The sequence below is a fragment of the Mastomys coucha genome, unplaced genomic scaffold (assembly GCF_008632895.1).
Source record: "Mastomys coucha isolate ucsf_1 unplaced genomic scaffold, UCSF_Mcou_1 pScaffold18, whole genome shotgun sequence".
In the NCBI taxonomy this organism is placed as follows: domain Eukaryota; kingdom Metazoa; phylum Chordata; class Mammalia; order Rodentia; family Muridae; genus Mastomys; species Mastomys coucha.
Genome location: NW_022196900.1, coordinates 72,250,114 through 72,266,505, shown reverse-complemented (window position 1 = coordinate 72,266,505; position 16,392 = coordinate 72,250,114). Strand labels below are relative to the sequence as shown.

Here is a 16,392-nt window from a genome sequence, read left to right as displayed (position 1 = left end):
CAAGGGAAACTTTCAAATGCGAATCTCACTGCCAGGGCCTCCGGCCGGATATCAAACCAGAGCCATGTTTGTTTTCCCTAGGAAGTGTGACAGGAGGAGTGGATAATGAGGGGCACCAGGGCTTCTAATCTATCCAGAGCTGTGTGGAGGGGACCTGGCTGACCTGGGCTTCCTCTCTTGCTCTGCAGTCACCCAGCAAAAGGCTGAGCCTTCTCAGTTCATTGGAGACAGACTTGACACGGCCTGAGTAGCCCGCCTCATGGCAGGTTCTGAGACACACTGTGGTCTCTACCCATGGGAGAGATGAGTACACACAGGACAGGGATGAAGGGGCACAAGGGTCAGGGAATGAAGTCCGAGGGAGGATGGAGAGGGTAACTGTGAAGGCACGGCACCAGGGAATGTCACAGAGGAAAAAAAAAATCTGTGTGTGCTGATGCCAATGGTGAGTGGTCCTGCAGGGTAGGAAGAGGGCAGATTCTAGATGGGACCAGAAATCACTCTCCCTAGCCATTGTCTGACAGCCCTGGAGAAGCACTCCGTTTCCAGAGGTGTGGCAAGGGAAACAAGGACATCCTCGGGAGTTGGTGATGTAGGGATGGGGCCACAGCCCCTTTCCTTTAGTAGCCTGTGCTCTGTGTTCCTGTGTGGAAGCTCCTGGGATGCCAGGGATAAAAAATGAAACAGTGATGGATGAAAGACCGACTCTGCTGTGCCATCAGTATGGTGAAGGTGGACACAAACACCCTGGGTGACAAACTGTCTGCTGGCAGAATGTGCCAAGTGTTTGGGTTGGTTTTCTCTTCCAGCTGCTCAGTAGTCCAACTTTCCCATGTCACACAGGCATAAAAGGTAGAGCTGGGTCTATGTCTAGCCATGGCTCCGGTGTGTCCATAGCAAGGCATTTATGGAGGCAGTTGCCTGGACAATGCCCAGCCTCCGGGCTCTGGGGAGGCTCCTGTTTGGAGCAGCCTGTTCCCTGGGGTCTCTGTCACTATCTGACAGCTATTAAGTGGACATCCCCCTCAGGATGTCACCGGGTGTGAATTTCCTCTTAGAGAGTGCCTCTTTCCTCATCAAGGCATCCACTTGGTTCTATAACCTTGAGCTTAAAGCTTTTAGGTCATTTGAATCAGATGCTTTCAAAGTTAACATTCTGCTCCAAGGTCAGGAGGCCACATCTCTGCTGGCACTTGTCATTTGAGGGTGACTTAGGGGAACTCAGGGTGAGATAGAAGCTCCAGAGGCTTTGGCTAGCTGGTCCTGAGAACTTGGTGACCACATTATCTAAAAACCTTTACAGGCATCTAATGCATGCTTGGCTGTAGGAGGCCAAGAAGAGTTAGAGATGGCCCTCTTCCCTCTGGTGCCAGATGACCACAGTTGTAGGCAATGCCTGCTGGGTCTATCCAGGCTAGTCTAGGGTGGGATTTGTAATGGTCGTCATGATTGGAGGTCCTAGTTGTGGAAAATCACTCTTTGTAACACCAGGTTCTCTCCTGAGGTTCAGTATCCCAGGGTCTAGGACCTCCTATTGGCTAGAGATATATTTAGGGACATGCTTATCCTGTCTGTAGTGCTTTGAATAGGAATGGCCCCCCCTTAGACTCATGTGTTTGAATGCTTGTCCCATATTAGGAGGTGTGGCCTTGCTGGAAGAAGTTTGTCACTGTGGGGGTGGGCTCTGAGGTCTCCTATACTCAAGGTACATCCAGTGACAGTCTCTTTCTGCTGCCTTTGGATCAAGATGTAGAACTCTCAGTTACCTCTCCAGCAGCTCGTCTGCCTGTTATCTCCCATGCTTCCCACCATGAAGATAGTGGACTAAACCTCTGAAACTATAAGCCACCCCCAACTCAGTGTTTTTCTTTATAAGAGTTGCTGTGGTCATGGTGTCCCTTCACAGCAATAAAACTCTAAGACGCTGCCCTGAGCCTCACTGTTACTTAACACCCACCTTAGTTCTTGAGATTTCCATGCAGTGCTACAGAGTTCTTATAGCTCCTCATCTAGAGAGGAATGAGCCCTGTCCTTAGAGGATTGTAGGCTTGGAGGGACCAGGGGTCCTGGAGTAGTAGTGGCCATACAAGGTTCTACTGACAGCCTGTTTAAGCTGTTTGTGGTACTGAGACATTCATGTGCTATTTATGGACTCTCAGGCCACTTACAGAGGAGACTCTGAGACTGGGAGAAATGAAGGCATTTGACCAGTCCAGAGCTCCCTCTCAGGGGAAATCTGGGGTGTTCTATAGCCTAGTTTCAAAGGCCACACCCTATCACTTTCCTCTCTTGCTTTCCTGGCACTATCCAGCTGAGCCCATAGCTGGGATTCTCAGACCATCCACCAACAGACAGCACAGCCCTGGAGACAACCTGGGACATGACTCACAGTTCCTATTATAGACTTGTCCTGTTCAAGGGAAGGCTAACTAGGCACAAGCCAGAAGGGGGTATTGCTCTGCCTGTTAGGATGCACTGAGTTGAGTGGGAGTGGCTCTGGCCAAGGATGGCAGCCATTGCAAAGATAGCAGCTCTAGATGCATGTGTGGTGTGGTGACAGGGCTCTTTTTAGCACCGTTGGAAATTCTGAAGCACTTCTGGAAGGTGTGGCCTCCTGTTTGTGTTGGGAAACAGGACAAACATGGGTGCTGTGGGTGCTGAGGGGAAGAAACTGCAGCCTCTGTTCCAGACTGGCTGGCTGTCCTTGGACCATCTGTGAGCTCTGAGGGGCTTCTGTCCCGAAGGTGTTGAGTAGAGAAGCAGGTAAAATGCAGGGAAGGATGGGTCTTGTCTTGAAGACTATATAGAGGATGAGAAAAACCGGAGGGCCTCTGGACATGCATAAGGGGCATGTCTACCAGCTCCCAACTTCTCTAGGAAACCTCCGAGTGAACCCCTGCCAACAAGCATGGAATGTGGGATGCGGGAAGGAACCCAATGCCTTGCTTCTTGTGAATCCCTTGTGCAGAGGGAGTGGAAGGGACTCTGGGAAGACTACAGGAATACCTCAGAAGGCCAGCTCTTCCCATGTCACCAAGCTCTGTTTCCTTCTCTCTCCCTCATGGCCCTGAGTTAACTCTCACTGTGGCTTACTTTTCTCACAGATTCTTTCTCACCATTTGCTACCCCTCCCCCAAGAAACCCTGCTTAGCATTAAACCTCTGCCTCCTGCCTCAACCTGTGTGGATTGCTCATGGGGACCTAGGGACTCTTTCTAGTGAGTTCCCAGGCCTTTTATTTGTTACTGTTGTCTCACCTTCCAAAAGTTAGATGCAGTGTTGCCAGAGCCCCTAATTCCTACCATGGGGGCCTAGACTTAGGTCCTGGCTCAAATGTTCTTGGGCAACATAGGAATGGCTGGCACTTCTGTATTGCATACCTAAGGGGCATCACATTCATTCATCCATTTATTCATTCAACAAGGGAGAAATGAGCATCTTAAGTTCTGGGGGTGCAACTTGAGCTGAGAGATGACAGTGTGCTGTTTGAGCAGAGTGTGAGAACGAGGTTCCAGGACACTGTGGGAGCTGAGGACAGAGGGCTCAAGCAGCAGCTGGGTGTTTTGGGGAGCCTGGCCACCCCAACAAAGTCATCACCATCACCTCACTGGAGCTATGAGGCTCTCTTGTTTCCTGTGGGCACCTCTGCCTGTCTGCCAGATGGGACAGAAGGGCTATCCTATCTCTACAGGGGGCCCTGAGCATGATGGTTGTATAAGTGTATTGCCAAGCAGGACAGTGTACCTTCTACAGGAAGTACTTGCTTCATTCATTCATCCATTCATTCATTCAATGTTGATGGTGCTGGTGCTGGATTAATGCAAGGCAAACACTTTACCTTTGGGGCTATCTCTTAGCCAATCCAGTTGCCTTTAGCTAAAGTGTGCTAACAACACATCTCCTTTCCATGAAGTTTAAATCTTTACCACTAATGTCTTCCTGCCTCAGGCTCATAAGTGTGGTTCTGAATGCCATTCCGCAGCCTGAAGGCTGAGTGTCCTGGATGTCCCAATACTCAGAGCAATAGATTCTTGTCTCCGGCTCTGCCTGCCTTCTGTCTGGACTTTGCTTCCTGTGGGGCAGTTGGTGGCTGCCTTGGAAGGCATGTCCAGGTTCTGCAAGGCTCCATAGTACTCCCAAGTCTCCAAGAACAATGGAAACAAACCATGCTGGAATGTTGGAATGCTTCGAGACTAGAGAGCCAGGATATTGCAACCAGGCAATTAGAGCAATAGAATGCCGAGGTCCAAGGACTGTGAAGTGCCAGAAGTTGGAGTTTTAGTCTCACTATATTATGCTAGGGACTCAGAAATGGACAACTTCCAACTGCTAGAGCTGGAAATGAATGGGCCCTAGAGGTTACCTGTTTCCCCACCCCACAACCTGCTGGTGGCTCATACTTCCAGTTCTGTTCCTTCAGTACCCGAATCATGAATTTTATTATTGAAAAAAAAAAGCTACAAGATCCTTGGATGGCTGAACAAATAAACAAACCGAGAAAATCTCTTTTTCCTAGAACGAAGGCTAACATTGCCATTTCCTCCTAGTGCCGAGGTCTAAGCCCTCCCCCGCCCCCATGAGATGCCCAGGGACTGAATGAATATACTCAATTCTGTATGATTTGGTTCACCGTGTCTTTGAGACTGTGGGCCCTACCATGGTATACTTCCCATGCACGGGGATGGTCACTGAGCAGACACTGTGCAGGTACACATGGGAGGCAGCTGGGTACAGTGTCCTTCTTTAAATTCTAGTTGTTGAGTGCTGCTAGAGAAATCCTAACAACCTGCACCGTGTCAGGGTTTTGAGCCTTTGTTGCCAGCAGAGGACAGGCACCTGCTAGAATCTCGGGCCCCAACAGACATTATGGACAGGTCAGGACTCCTTTATGCTGGGCTCTAATGTACTTTTTTTTAATTATATATTTTCTTATTTACAATATCTCCTTTCCCAGGTTCCCCTCTAAAAAATAAAAAAAATTAAAATAAAATAAGAAAAAAATAAATATAAAAACCAAAAACTAAAACAATCCCTTGTTCCCTCCCCCCTCCCCCTGCTCATCACCCCACCCCCTCCTGCTTACTGGCCCTGGCATTCCCCTACACTGGGACATAGAACCTTCACAGGGCCAAGGTCCTCTCCTCCCATTGATGACTGGTTTGGCCAGGCTTTGACAGTACCCAACTAACACAGAAGTAGAGGCTCACAGCCATCCATTGGACTGAGTACAGGGTCCCCAATGAAGGAGCTAGAGAAAGGACCCAAGGAGCTGAAGGGTTTGCAGCCCCTTGGGAGGAACAACAATATGAACTAACTAGTACCCTCAGAGCTCCCAGGGACTAAAATTCCAACCAAAGAGCACACATGGTGGGACTCATGGCAGTAACGTACTTTTTTAGAGCACCACACTCTAGGCACCTGATAGCAATCAATCACAAATGAATCAAGAGTTAAATCTACCCTAACTTCCTGTCCCAGCTTCTCTTGTATTCACATCAAATGCTTTCCCCTCTTCAAACCAAGGGCCCTTTGTCTTCCTTCTCAACGCCACCTTTCAGCTGACAAAGTGGCCTTGGTTGGACGTCATCAGCTACCTGCTCATACACACTTAAGCTGAGGAGTTACCATCTTCTGCCTGGAGATCAACTCTCTCCCCTTTCTCTTTTCCTTCCTCTATTACCCTTTTGGAATCCCTCTTTCTATACTGGTGGTTTCAGTCATCTCACTTAGGTAATGAGGCTTTAAAAAGGCCACAGACGTTGCCTTGAACTTGGCAGCACCCTGTCCCTCATGTTTTTTACTATGCTAAACTGTTTCCCATATAAAAGCAATGTGGATGGATGTGGGACTAAACACAGCTACCAGTTTTTAATGCTGCCAAGTAAGGACTTTGAGATCCCTTCCTGATGCTATCCCTAATAAGTTTTTTTTTTTTTCTCCAGGATGCTTTGATTTGAAAGAGAGCTTGAGTGGATTGTTGTGGCCTGTGGGCTTGGAGCATCACAAGGTCAGTGTTCTGGAACTTTAGGCTTTCAGCTTCCTCAGCCATAGAAGACCACCAGGCCCTGGGTAACCTTATCTTGGGGCCTGTTCTTGAGGGGCATCCTGCTCTCTCTCAGTGGCCTCTCTCAGTGACTGTGCTCTCTGGAGGCTCCTTCAAATCTGCATAACTAGGGAGCTAGGGGACTCCAGTGGCTGCCGTTCTGCGTTCACTTGAGGCCACTTAGTACAGAATGCACTGCCTACAGGCAGCTGCTGGTGACTGAGAGAAGAGGTGCTGAGGGGCCACTTCTTTGCACAAATCCTCATAGCTACATGGGTCACTCCAGGGACCCTGCAGATATTCTGCAAGATGGAGATTGATACTCCCATGGTTCTGCTCTTGTGAGTTCCTTCAGAAGGCCCCTTCTAGATCCCCTGGGAGACCCCATCCATCCCTTACACCTGTGCCAAAATTCTAGACAGCCTGTAATCCAAGACAGTTTAAGTCAAAGCTAGTTTCTTTGGTCTAAGTGAGTAAACTGAGGGCATAAGAGGGAAGAAGACTTGCTGGAGGCCACAGTGGACCATACCAGAGCCATTGAAGGGCCAGACCTCTTTCTGTGCAGTTTCCATGGCCTTCATGAGCTATTTTCTAAGGGCCTGCATCCATGTCTGAGACCCTCTTATGAGCCTCACTTTGATGGAGATTCAGAAGTGGAAAGAACGGTTTGGATTAACATACTCCCAACTTTTACCCACAACATCCTTGGAGCTGAATGAGGGCAGGGGAGGTACAGTGACAGACTGTGGACAGCCCCATTTACAGAGTCTGGATGTCCACAGGGGCTCTTGTGGTTTGGACTAACTACTTGGCCTTCAGGGTGGGGGTAAAGGCCATAGGGAAAGAGGCAGAGCAGTGGACTGATGAGCATATCTATAAGCTGCCATCTTGTTTGTTTGAGATGGAGCTTGCTAACTCTATCTATCTATCTGTCTGTCTGTCTATCTATCTATCTATCTATCTATCTATCTATCTATCTATCTATCTATCTACCTACCTACCTACCTACCTACCTACCTACCTACCTACTTATCTATCCCTAGCTGGCTTTGAACTTACTAGACAGATCAGGCTGGCCTCGGAGATCTGCCTGCCTCTGTGTCTAGAGGACTTGGATTATGGCTGAACATCATCACACCCACCTGTAAGCTATTTTTAAATTTTCACAGAACACAGGTAGATTCCACAAATTAAAGTGGCAAGAAGTAAATGGCTATTGTAAATCATTGAACCAAAGCTGACTAACACAGAACTTGCTTACAATCCTGACCCCAACGCAGCCATTGGAGACAGCCAGAAAAAAGCAAGAAGAATAAGGAGGAACAGAGAAGGAATAGGGTCCCAAGGAACCCTGTGTAGACATCTTTTGATCCCTTTGCAGGAGAAGAAAGATCTCCAGAAACATTTATCTCCTGCCCTGTGTTACCATGGTGATGCTTACGTTCATTGTAATGGTGATGATGATGGTGATAATGATGATTGCAGCTGCCATTCTGGATCCCCACCATATGGAAGGTTATTTAAATGTCCCTCCCTCACTCATGAGGCCACAAGACCCTTATGATTAGCCCTGGTTCTAGGTTGAGTGTGTCCAGGCTGGGATGGACACTGAAAGATTGTTTGGGACTCACATAACCACCTGGTACTTGAAGGGGCTGTGAAAGTTAACCTGGACTGGGCAGGGGGTGCTTCCCTTGCCCAGGGAGGTGCTATGAGAGAACATGTTGTCAGAAGCTGGGGAAGTATTAGGGTCCTAGCTCTGCTACTGGGTACCATGTGGCTTTCATACCCTCGTCTGGGCCTCAGCTTTTCCCTTGACAAGTAGAGGTCAGAGCCAAACCTGCTCCGAAGGCGAAGAAACAGATCTTGTCCTGGTTTTCCTGCAGCAGAGCCATGACCCTCTTTCCCATGCGCTCATTCCTCTTGTAGATTAGCTCCTGCCGGAAGTAGCTATCGATTTCCTGGGCTGTCACCTGCTCATGCGGTGGGAGGGTGGTGTTGATGAAGTTGGGTAGCTGCAATGGTAAGACAGAACCACCTTTAGGTCTTGATGGAGCAGGGTACATGTCAGATAAACCCCAGCTAGGACTGGAGACTTACCTTTCTAAAACCTTAGAACACACTCTCTGTTTCCTCATACCCTCAAAGATGAGCATTACTACAGTTGTCCATGCAAAGCAAGCCTGAGAGAGAGCCTGAGACCTGTGTCATCACAGCCAGTGTATGGTGGAGCTCAGCTGTATGACTGGATGCTAAGACTCACACTCAGGTCTGCCTGGTATTTCTCTGGAGGTTGGGGTCCAGGATGCTGGGGCTATGCTGGGTTCCTTATGTCCTTCCTTTGGTCCTGAATCCAGCATGACCTGGACAAGGAACTCAGTTTAGCAAGAGGGTGAGGATGAGAGCTATGGCGATAAGACCATAGGGCTTGGGGTGAGGATGACTTGAGCTTTGGATTCAGTTCTGATGCTGGGTATACTGCACAAGCTGCTCCACTTTGCTGAGCCCTGACTCTCATTTGTAGGAAGGACTGATGGGAGGGATTAAATGAGATGAGGGCCACTACTGTGGCCATACTCAGTGCTCTGCTCTACAGAGATGAGCAAGGTGGAACTTTCAGATTTTCCCATGTCTGAGCCACTGTCTGCCCATCTGCCTTCAAACTTCCAGAAACTTCTTGAAAACTATCCCAGGATCACAGATCCTTCCAGACTGATGCTTGTGGGATAAGCTGCCTAGGGATTGTCCATCTTTTAGTTCTGGGTCCTTTTCCCTCTCTACTGTGTCACTATCCACATAGCTTGAGGCCTGGTAACAGCTCTATGGATGTGCTCTAGGCTGAGGGATCCCTGAGTTCAAGGACGAAGTCGTGTCATCCCAAGTCCCCAGGGCCTACTTCAAGGAAGATGCCTATCAGGAGCCAAACTTGAATGTAAGATTGCACTGCCCCTTCTGTGTTGTTGTGTTCTTATTGTTTCATCTGTCTGGACTGGAAGGTAGGTCCAGCCATTCTAGCACCGTCTCCTTCAACATGTGCATGGAGCTGCTGGGGGAAGTAAGGCAGTGAGTGGATGAAAACACTGTCTTTCCTCCCCATCCTCCATGCCATAGCATCCTCCAAGCTTCCGCTCATAGGACCTTCCTCATTGTCACCTAGTCAAGCATAAATCACAAAATACTGACTAAAACATGAGGGGAAATTGTACCCAAAGACACCAACTTCCTAGAGATCTTAGTCCTCCAGAAGAGTCAATTTTTATGGCTTTTAAACCCAAGCACATGTTTTTTTTACAGTCACAGAGGTGTTGTCAACATCCTTTCTGAGAAAGATGGGGGAGTCAACAGCCTGGATCCTGAGGGGTTGTGAGGAGGGCAGGACATCTGCCTCTGCTATGCTGGCGAAGAACCAGTGGGAGAAACAGATAGTGAGAGCACCTGCATGGTACGGCTCCTTTGTCAGAGGAGCTGGAACCACTGGGATGGAGAAGGAAGTGATGTGATTGTCTCAGCATAAGTAGTGCTCAGTACGTACAGTGTGCAGAGTAGCCCTGGTCATGCCTAGGCCAGTACAGAGCTGGCACCCAGAGACTGCTTGGCAGATAGACAAATGAGGGAATGGAGTTCTTATCCTCCTCCACACTGGAAGGGATGACTGGCAGCCCTGATGAAATAGGTCACATTTGACTTGATGCAGTTCCAGGAGATGGTAAAGATTTTTGAGTCAGGGTAGAGAACTGAGAGGCCACGACTAGAAGGATTATTTCTTGGAAACACACCTCTCAAAGGCTTCTCTCCATTAATGGGATCTGGGAGAGGATAGGAGACCAAGCTTTACTACATGTTAGTGTTTGTTAAGTCAGTGAACAAGTGGGTGGGTGAGCAGGATGAGCTGCAGTTGAGGAAGAGTATTGATGAGCACTGGTCCTGCAGTCACACAGCCAGCCCAGCTTGACTTGTAGCTTTCATTGTCTTGTGCGCTCTAGTTCATGTGGTCTCTCTGAGTTTCACATTCTTCATTGGTAACAGGGTAACATACATGACTTATGCATAGACTCATTGAGACCACCTCTGGAAGATCCTAGCACAGTAAGGCACTGTGGCAATATTGGGATATATATAGCTCAATATATATTTTATACACACACATACATATATACATACACACAATATATATATACATACACACAATATATATATATATATATATATATATATATATATATATATATATATATATATATATATATATATATATATATATATATATATATATATATATATACATATATATATATATAATGACACCCTGCATTGTCACCTTCCTGTGTAATGTTATGGGTTACCAGTGAATGGTGGCCTACAGAGGTGACAGATGGTCATTAGAACTATCAGACAGAAGTGAAGGAAGAGGATCTGATCCCTTCTTTCTCCCGTGGGTCATGGGATCTATGAGCAGGTACCCCTCCTTCCTGCTCTGCTTCCTGCCCACAAGGTGCATCTGCATAAGGATTCCCCAGGGGAACTTAAGCTATTTATAAGAACAAGAAAAAACGTGAAACTTCAAAACCATGAAGAAGTAGGATTGGATACTTAGCTTTCCTTGGGCTTCCCAGCCACTGTCTAGCACTCTCTGTGCGTCTCATGATGATGGACTTTGGCCCCATGCCAAGGATGGGGCCTGGGTTTGGGCCAGGACTGGGGGAGAAGCAAATTAATGATGTCATTAGACTTGTCTGGGCCCTTAAATCTCCCATGACAAGTTTAAGTGGAGGGCATATGATAACATTTCGAATAGATCATGGAATGTCCCTAGAGCCCGAGAGAGATTGGTGTATGATAGGGTGACAAAGATAAGGTCTAGGCAGGACTGGAGTGAAGTCATGGGGGAGGGATTGAGTGTAGGCTCCCCTGACCTGTGGCTAGGGATGGCCAAGTGCCCAGGTCTGTTGATGATACTCAACTACCCACTTCCCTGTACCCATCTACCCAGTAGATACCCTCTGAGAGTCTCCCTAGGTCCTGCCTTATGTCAGGTTGGGGGTCACTTCAGCACCTTTGCTGTCTCCCATGAGACTCCTAGGCCCGTTGAGGAGTCAGACACTCTTGTAAGAACACTAAGGGATATGCAGTGGGAGAGGGCAGGGAGGAAAGCAGGGTTCACAGAGGGGCCTTGAAGTGTGACTATGTGGTCTGGTTCATCTGGATCAGCCCAGGTTTATGGTTGAAGAAGATTGCTGCACTCCTGTCAATTATCTTGACTCTTAAGTAACAATACTTTATTGTCTACTGTTTGAATAAAACATAAATGTGGCTACTGTGCCCCCTCAGGGGGTCTAGGGACCGCAGGCTTCTCAGGGAAGACTTCTGTGTGACCCTCCCGTTATGAACACTAACAATGCCAGTGACCTGCAGCTGCAGCATCAGGGAGCAATCATTGCTGAGGATGGGGATGGAGGAGTGAGGAGGTATACAGTGAGAGTGTCAGGCCCTGTTCCATCCTGGCCTCCAAAGGCTACTTTATCAATAACATCACTGCAGCCATGGCATCTCTGACTGCAATGCTCTCTGACTTACATTCCGGGGCTCCCACTCCTTATGGCATCCCCACCCTATATTTGTTCTCTGCTATGCCAACCATGCCCTCTGGAGACACCAGTCGGCCCCTCCTGTCAGCTTCTCACCTAAGAAGCTCCACCAACAAGCTTAGTTCCTGCTTTATGACTGCCCTGAAGCTTTCCTGACTGCAGCAGGGTGACATGCCCTAAAGCTTCCAGATCCCCAAACCTTGAGACTGTTGAGGCCTCTGGCTGCCAATAGAGCTCCACATAGAATGATGTGCAAGTCCCATGACCCTGGGTTTCTGCACAGTGGGGCAGGATTTCTGTGTACTCCATATACAGCCTGGACTATGATTCAAATCTGTCTGAACCACTTACATTGCTTGGGGACATGGCTACTGCCATCAGAGATCAGCAGTATTTCTGGGCACAGACTCAAAGGAAAACTGAATTCGCCATCCCCAAACTCGCCCGGTGCCTCTCTCCTCCAGCTTAGAGTCAGCCATAGGCTCTGTCCTGTCGACCCCTTCTTCCTCAGGCCAGCCACACCACAGCCAGCCACACAACTTGCCACCAAGACCACTCTGCTGTGGAGTATCACCTCTCAAACCTTGCCCCTAGTGGATTTAGGGCGAAGTTCACCAGAAGCGGGGTCCCGGTAAGAGTCCCATCAGTTCACAGGGCTGGCCCCTCCTTTTCCTCCTCCACCTCAACACTAGAGTACTCAGACCTGAAGCCTTCCACAGTAAGGGCTGGGCTCCTTCTTCCATCCTCTAAGCTTCTCTAAGTACATGATGTACCTACAGTGCTGTGCATGACAGTCACTCGCTGGCAAACACTCTACAGCAGGCGCCAAGTGGTCTCCAGAGCTATGGGGACCAAGGGATGAGTAGCTCAACCCTGCCCTCAGGGAGCCTGTGTCTGGGTTTGGGTGGCAAGCACAGACAGAACATTGTGGCCCCAGCCTGGCTGGCCTCCAACCAGAACTCTCCGCATTGCCTCTCCTCTGAGTCTCTGGCTTGCTTGCACACTGTGCTCAGAGCTGGAATATTCCTCCTTTGTCCACGGCCAATGTAGGTTCTTCTGTGGCCTTGTACTTTGTAGGAATCTTTCCTTATTGCCCTAGCCCCAGCTGCAGACCCCTATACATGAGCATTGGGCTATAGCTGCAGCTCTTCTGTCCCCAGAGCAAGGATCTCTATATGAGACAATGATTTCCTGGGTCTCCCAGTCTCCTTGTGAGAGTTGTCGTCTCTGGCTTCCCACCATATCCCTTGGAGCACTGTGCCTATATATTTTCAAACTATTCCATTTATTTGACAAATATTTACAGAGTCCTCCTTTAGGCTGGGGACTGCTCTTGCCAGAGGGGATAGATGAATTAATAATAGACCCAAATCCTGCCCTCATGGAGCTTGTGTTCCAGTGGGGAGGGCCAGACGGTAAGTAGTCACTAATGAAAGTATGTTGTGTTAGACAGTCTTCCAGACCATGGGAGGAAAGTGGGGCATAATAAAGTAATAAGAGATTTTTAGGTGAGGTAGAGAGGGAGGTTCAGGCTACAGTTCAGACAAAGTGGATGGAGCTACTCTTAAGGGGCTGGGGACCCTTGAAGATGGAGGGGAATGCTCTGTGGCGGCACCCGGGAGAAGCATCTGTGCTGAAGGAAGAGTCAGTGAGAAGGCACAAGCATACAGGCGAGCTCCTGGGATGACATGTGGACTTTGCTCCTGGTATGTATAAAGGAGATGGGGTCGGGGGCAGGGACAGAACAGGAGGAACACACTGGCTACTGCAGAGGCTGGCTTGTTTCACCCAGAGAAAATGGAAGCTGCAAGGGTCCAAAACAAGGAACAAGGCCTCCTTTGCCTAATCCAAGCTTCTGAGTGCATGAACATCAAAATACCACACACAACAGAGGAAACCTTGAGGGAAACTGTGGTACCTCAGGAGATATCTGATTCCATCCAGGGAACTGGAGAGGTTTTTCAGAGTAGGCAACTTTAATCATGATCAAGTTGGAGGAATCCAGGGGAGGAAGAACCTGGATAAAGGCTCAGGGGTATTGAAAAACAAGCTCTAAATTCCACAGGCTTGGGGTGCTGGTGGGAGTAGGGGTGTAAGCTGTTGACAAGGCCACCAGGGGGCACATCTTAGGGGAGCTTGAATGTTGAATGGGGTGTCCTGGAATTTGTTGGAGATCAATGAAGAGGCCTGGTAAAGTTTGGGCAGGGTCAAGCCTAATTGAATTCTCTTGGGGCTCTACTTGGAGTCTTGCTAGCCTGTTTATAGTCTTAGCTCTGGGATTTGAATCAAGGCAGAAGGTTCTGAGATAGATTCAAGGCCAAGTCATAGTAACTGGGTATATACCCTTCTGCGGGTCTTCTGGTTCAAGTTACTGTTCTTGATATTTTAACACTAAGCTGTACAACCTTAGGTTGAATCTCTTACCTTCTCTGAGCCTCGGTTTCCCCCCCGCTCTATAAAGGAGACAACAGTAGCTCCTGTTTATTACAGCTGAAGAGAAGGAGATATATGCCCACTACACAGTAGGCATCTGATAAATGCCAGGTAGGATCATGTGGGCCTATCTCCAAGTCTTTGCAGCTGGCAGTGCAGAGAGGCCTTTCGGGCAGGAGGAGAGGAGGGCCTCACCTGGGATGTGTCATGGTTGAAGATGACTGCATTGAGGTCCCCGCAGTTGTAGTGTTTGATGAGGTCCTCTGTGGTGTAGGGTGCCTGCAGGCTCCCAGCTCGCACACTTTCGTGCTGCAGCAGTGTCTGGTTCAGAGCAAACAGTACCTGGCCGAGGAGAGAGAAGGGCATCAGGGCTGTGCTCATGGACTGGCTGGCCTCTGGGACCAGGGGCATCAGGGCTGTGCTCATGGACTGGCTGGCCTCTGGGACCAGGGGCATCAGGGCTGTGCTCATGGACTGGCTGGGCTCTGGGACCAGGGGCATCAGGGCTGTGCTCATGGACTGGCTGGCCTCTGGGACCAGGGGCTGCAGGTATGAAATAGAAGGCAGATGCACAGCAAACCACCCGAGTTTGGAGTTTGGGGTGAGTCTTCCTTCTTGACTCATTTGTTCTCCTTTCCTTAGAAGTATTCTAGGACGAACAAACCCAGTTTATAATCAAGAGCACTCTCAAATGAGGTCAAGCAGCAAACAAAAGGAAACAAAGGCTTGGAAGGTCTCGGGAGCTGGGTCTCTGGAGTCCATCCTCCCACACATTCAGCAGATGCACCCTCTATCTCTGTGCTCTGGGCTATTGGCTCTGGGGATGCTGTTTCGAGGTACCAGAGTCACTTGGAATACTACACAGAACTCATCTTTCCCCTGGAATCAGAATGTTTCCCAGGCCCTGAGGGACTTTCTAAGTAGTTTATGGCATTTGAAGGTTATGGCTCCCACAAAACACAAAATACACAAGCCCTGGGAGACTACCTGCTTCAGCCTCCTCATTTTATTCTGTTTATTGGAGACATGTTCTTATTATGTAGCCTCAGTTGCCTTGAACTCAACAGTCCTGCCTTACCTCCCAAGTGTTGGGATTATAGACATAGACATACATGGTTCTGGCCAATAACCCCAGTATTAGATGGGGAAACTGAGGCCCAAGGCATGGAAGGCACTTTACCCACATGGCTTGAGCTGGAGTCTGCATCCCAAGATTCTGGTACCATAGACTCTTTTAGCCAACCAAGGGGCTTTGTTGATCCTACACATTCTGATGCTGAACCTACTTCAGCCAATAGGACAATGGCTGTAAGCATTACAAAAGAAAGCCTGAGAAGCGCCTGCATGCTGAGCCTGTTCCCCTTCATATACTCTGCCTTTGACTCCACCCCACTGGAGGGTGATAACACACAGAGCTAAACTTCCACAGCCAGTGGCACTGGGACCAGTGGACAGATAGTCAACTTCCAGACCTGTGAGACCAGCAAGATCGGTGCAGCCTTAAAGCAATTGGTCCTGGCACCCTGAGCTCTTCATGCTATTGTTACACAGCACAATCTCAGTGAGAGATGACTGATACACCGTGCTGCCTCCCACCAGTGTGTGCATATTAGCTTGCCGTTGTGTTTAATGGCCAGCTGCACAGCAGGTTAAGTTTCCTGAACACAGGAAATGCATTATTTTTTTTTTCTGGTTCTTGAATCTACAGCTCTCAGTATCCGTGCCTGGGGGAAAGAGGGTACTGTGATCTCCATTTCTCTTTAGGACTTGGGGACCTGCTGTTTTCCTTCATAGTTCAAAGGTACTGTAGAAGCCCTGAAGAAAAACATCTAGAAGGCTGGCAGACATTCTCACAAAGACATATAATCTGAATAAAAAGCTTTTGAAATAGGTATACAGGGCCAGGCCAACACGGTGACACAGGCAATAAGGCCACACTTGGGTCCCCTCTGTGTTTGTTAATGGCAAGAGAACTGCCTTGCATGAGCTGTAGCAGCCCCCACAGCTCCCCTTAATGAGAGGGCTGGAGGTGAGGTCAGACCCCTCGCCCCAACGTCTGGGCCTTCTCCAGGACCTTGGGCTTTGGCTGCCACCACTGAAATCAGATCTGCAGCCATCTGGTGCAGAGTGTCGATGGCAGCGTGGTGGCTGGGGATGAATTACAGGAGGCAGTGACGTTTTCTGCTGTGGACATTGCTAAGGCAACAAGCACTTCCTCCCACAGGGTGCATGCCTCCGATGAAAGTGTCTGTGTCGAGCTGATCTACTCTCCTCCTCTGAAGGCCTAAGACAGAGGGACTTCCTGTGGCCACACCCAGCTGCTGCACACACC

At 48.9% G+C, this 16,392-nt stretch overlaps 1 protein-coding gene across 2 annotated transcripts in view; it reads right to left on the bottom strand.

Annotated features, from left to right (window-relative positions):
- Trabd2b (TraB domain containing 2B) overlaps positions 1–16,392 on the bottom strand; it is a 207,193-nt gene that overhangs the window by 20,857 nt on the left and 169,944 nt on the right. Inside the window, exons 3-4 of one of the 2 annotated variants that reach the window (XM_031378224.1) lie at positions 14,256–14,402; positions 7,883–8,057 (exon numbers count right to left, since the gene is read on the bottom strand). In XM_031378224.1, coding sequence (XP_031234084.1) covers positions 7,883–8,057; positions 14,256–14,402 — 322 coding nt within the window. The remainder of the gene's footprint in view (positions 1–7,882; positions 8,058–14,255; positions 14,403–16,392) is intronic. The other variant, XM_031378225.1, reaches the window with a different exon arrangement.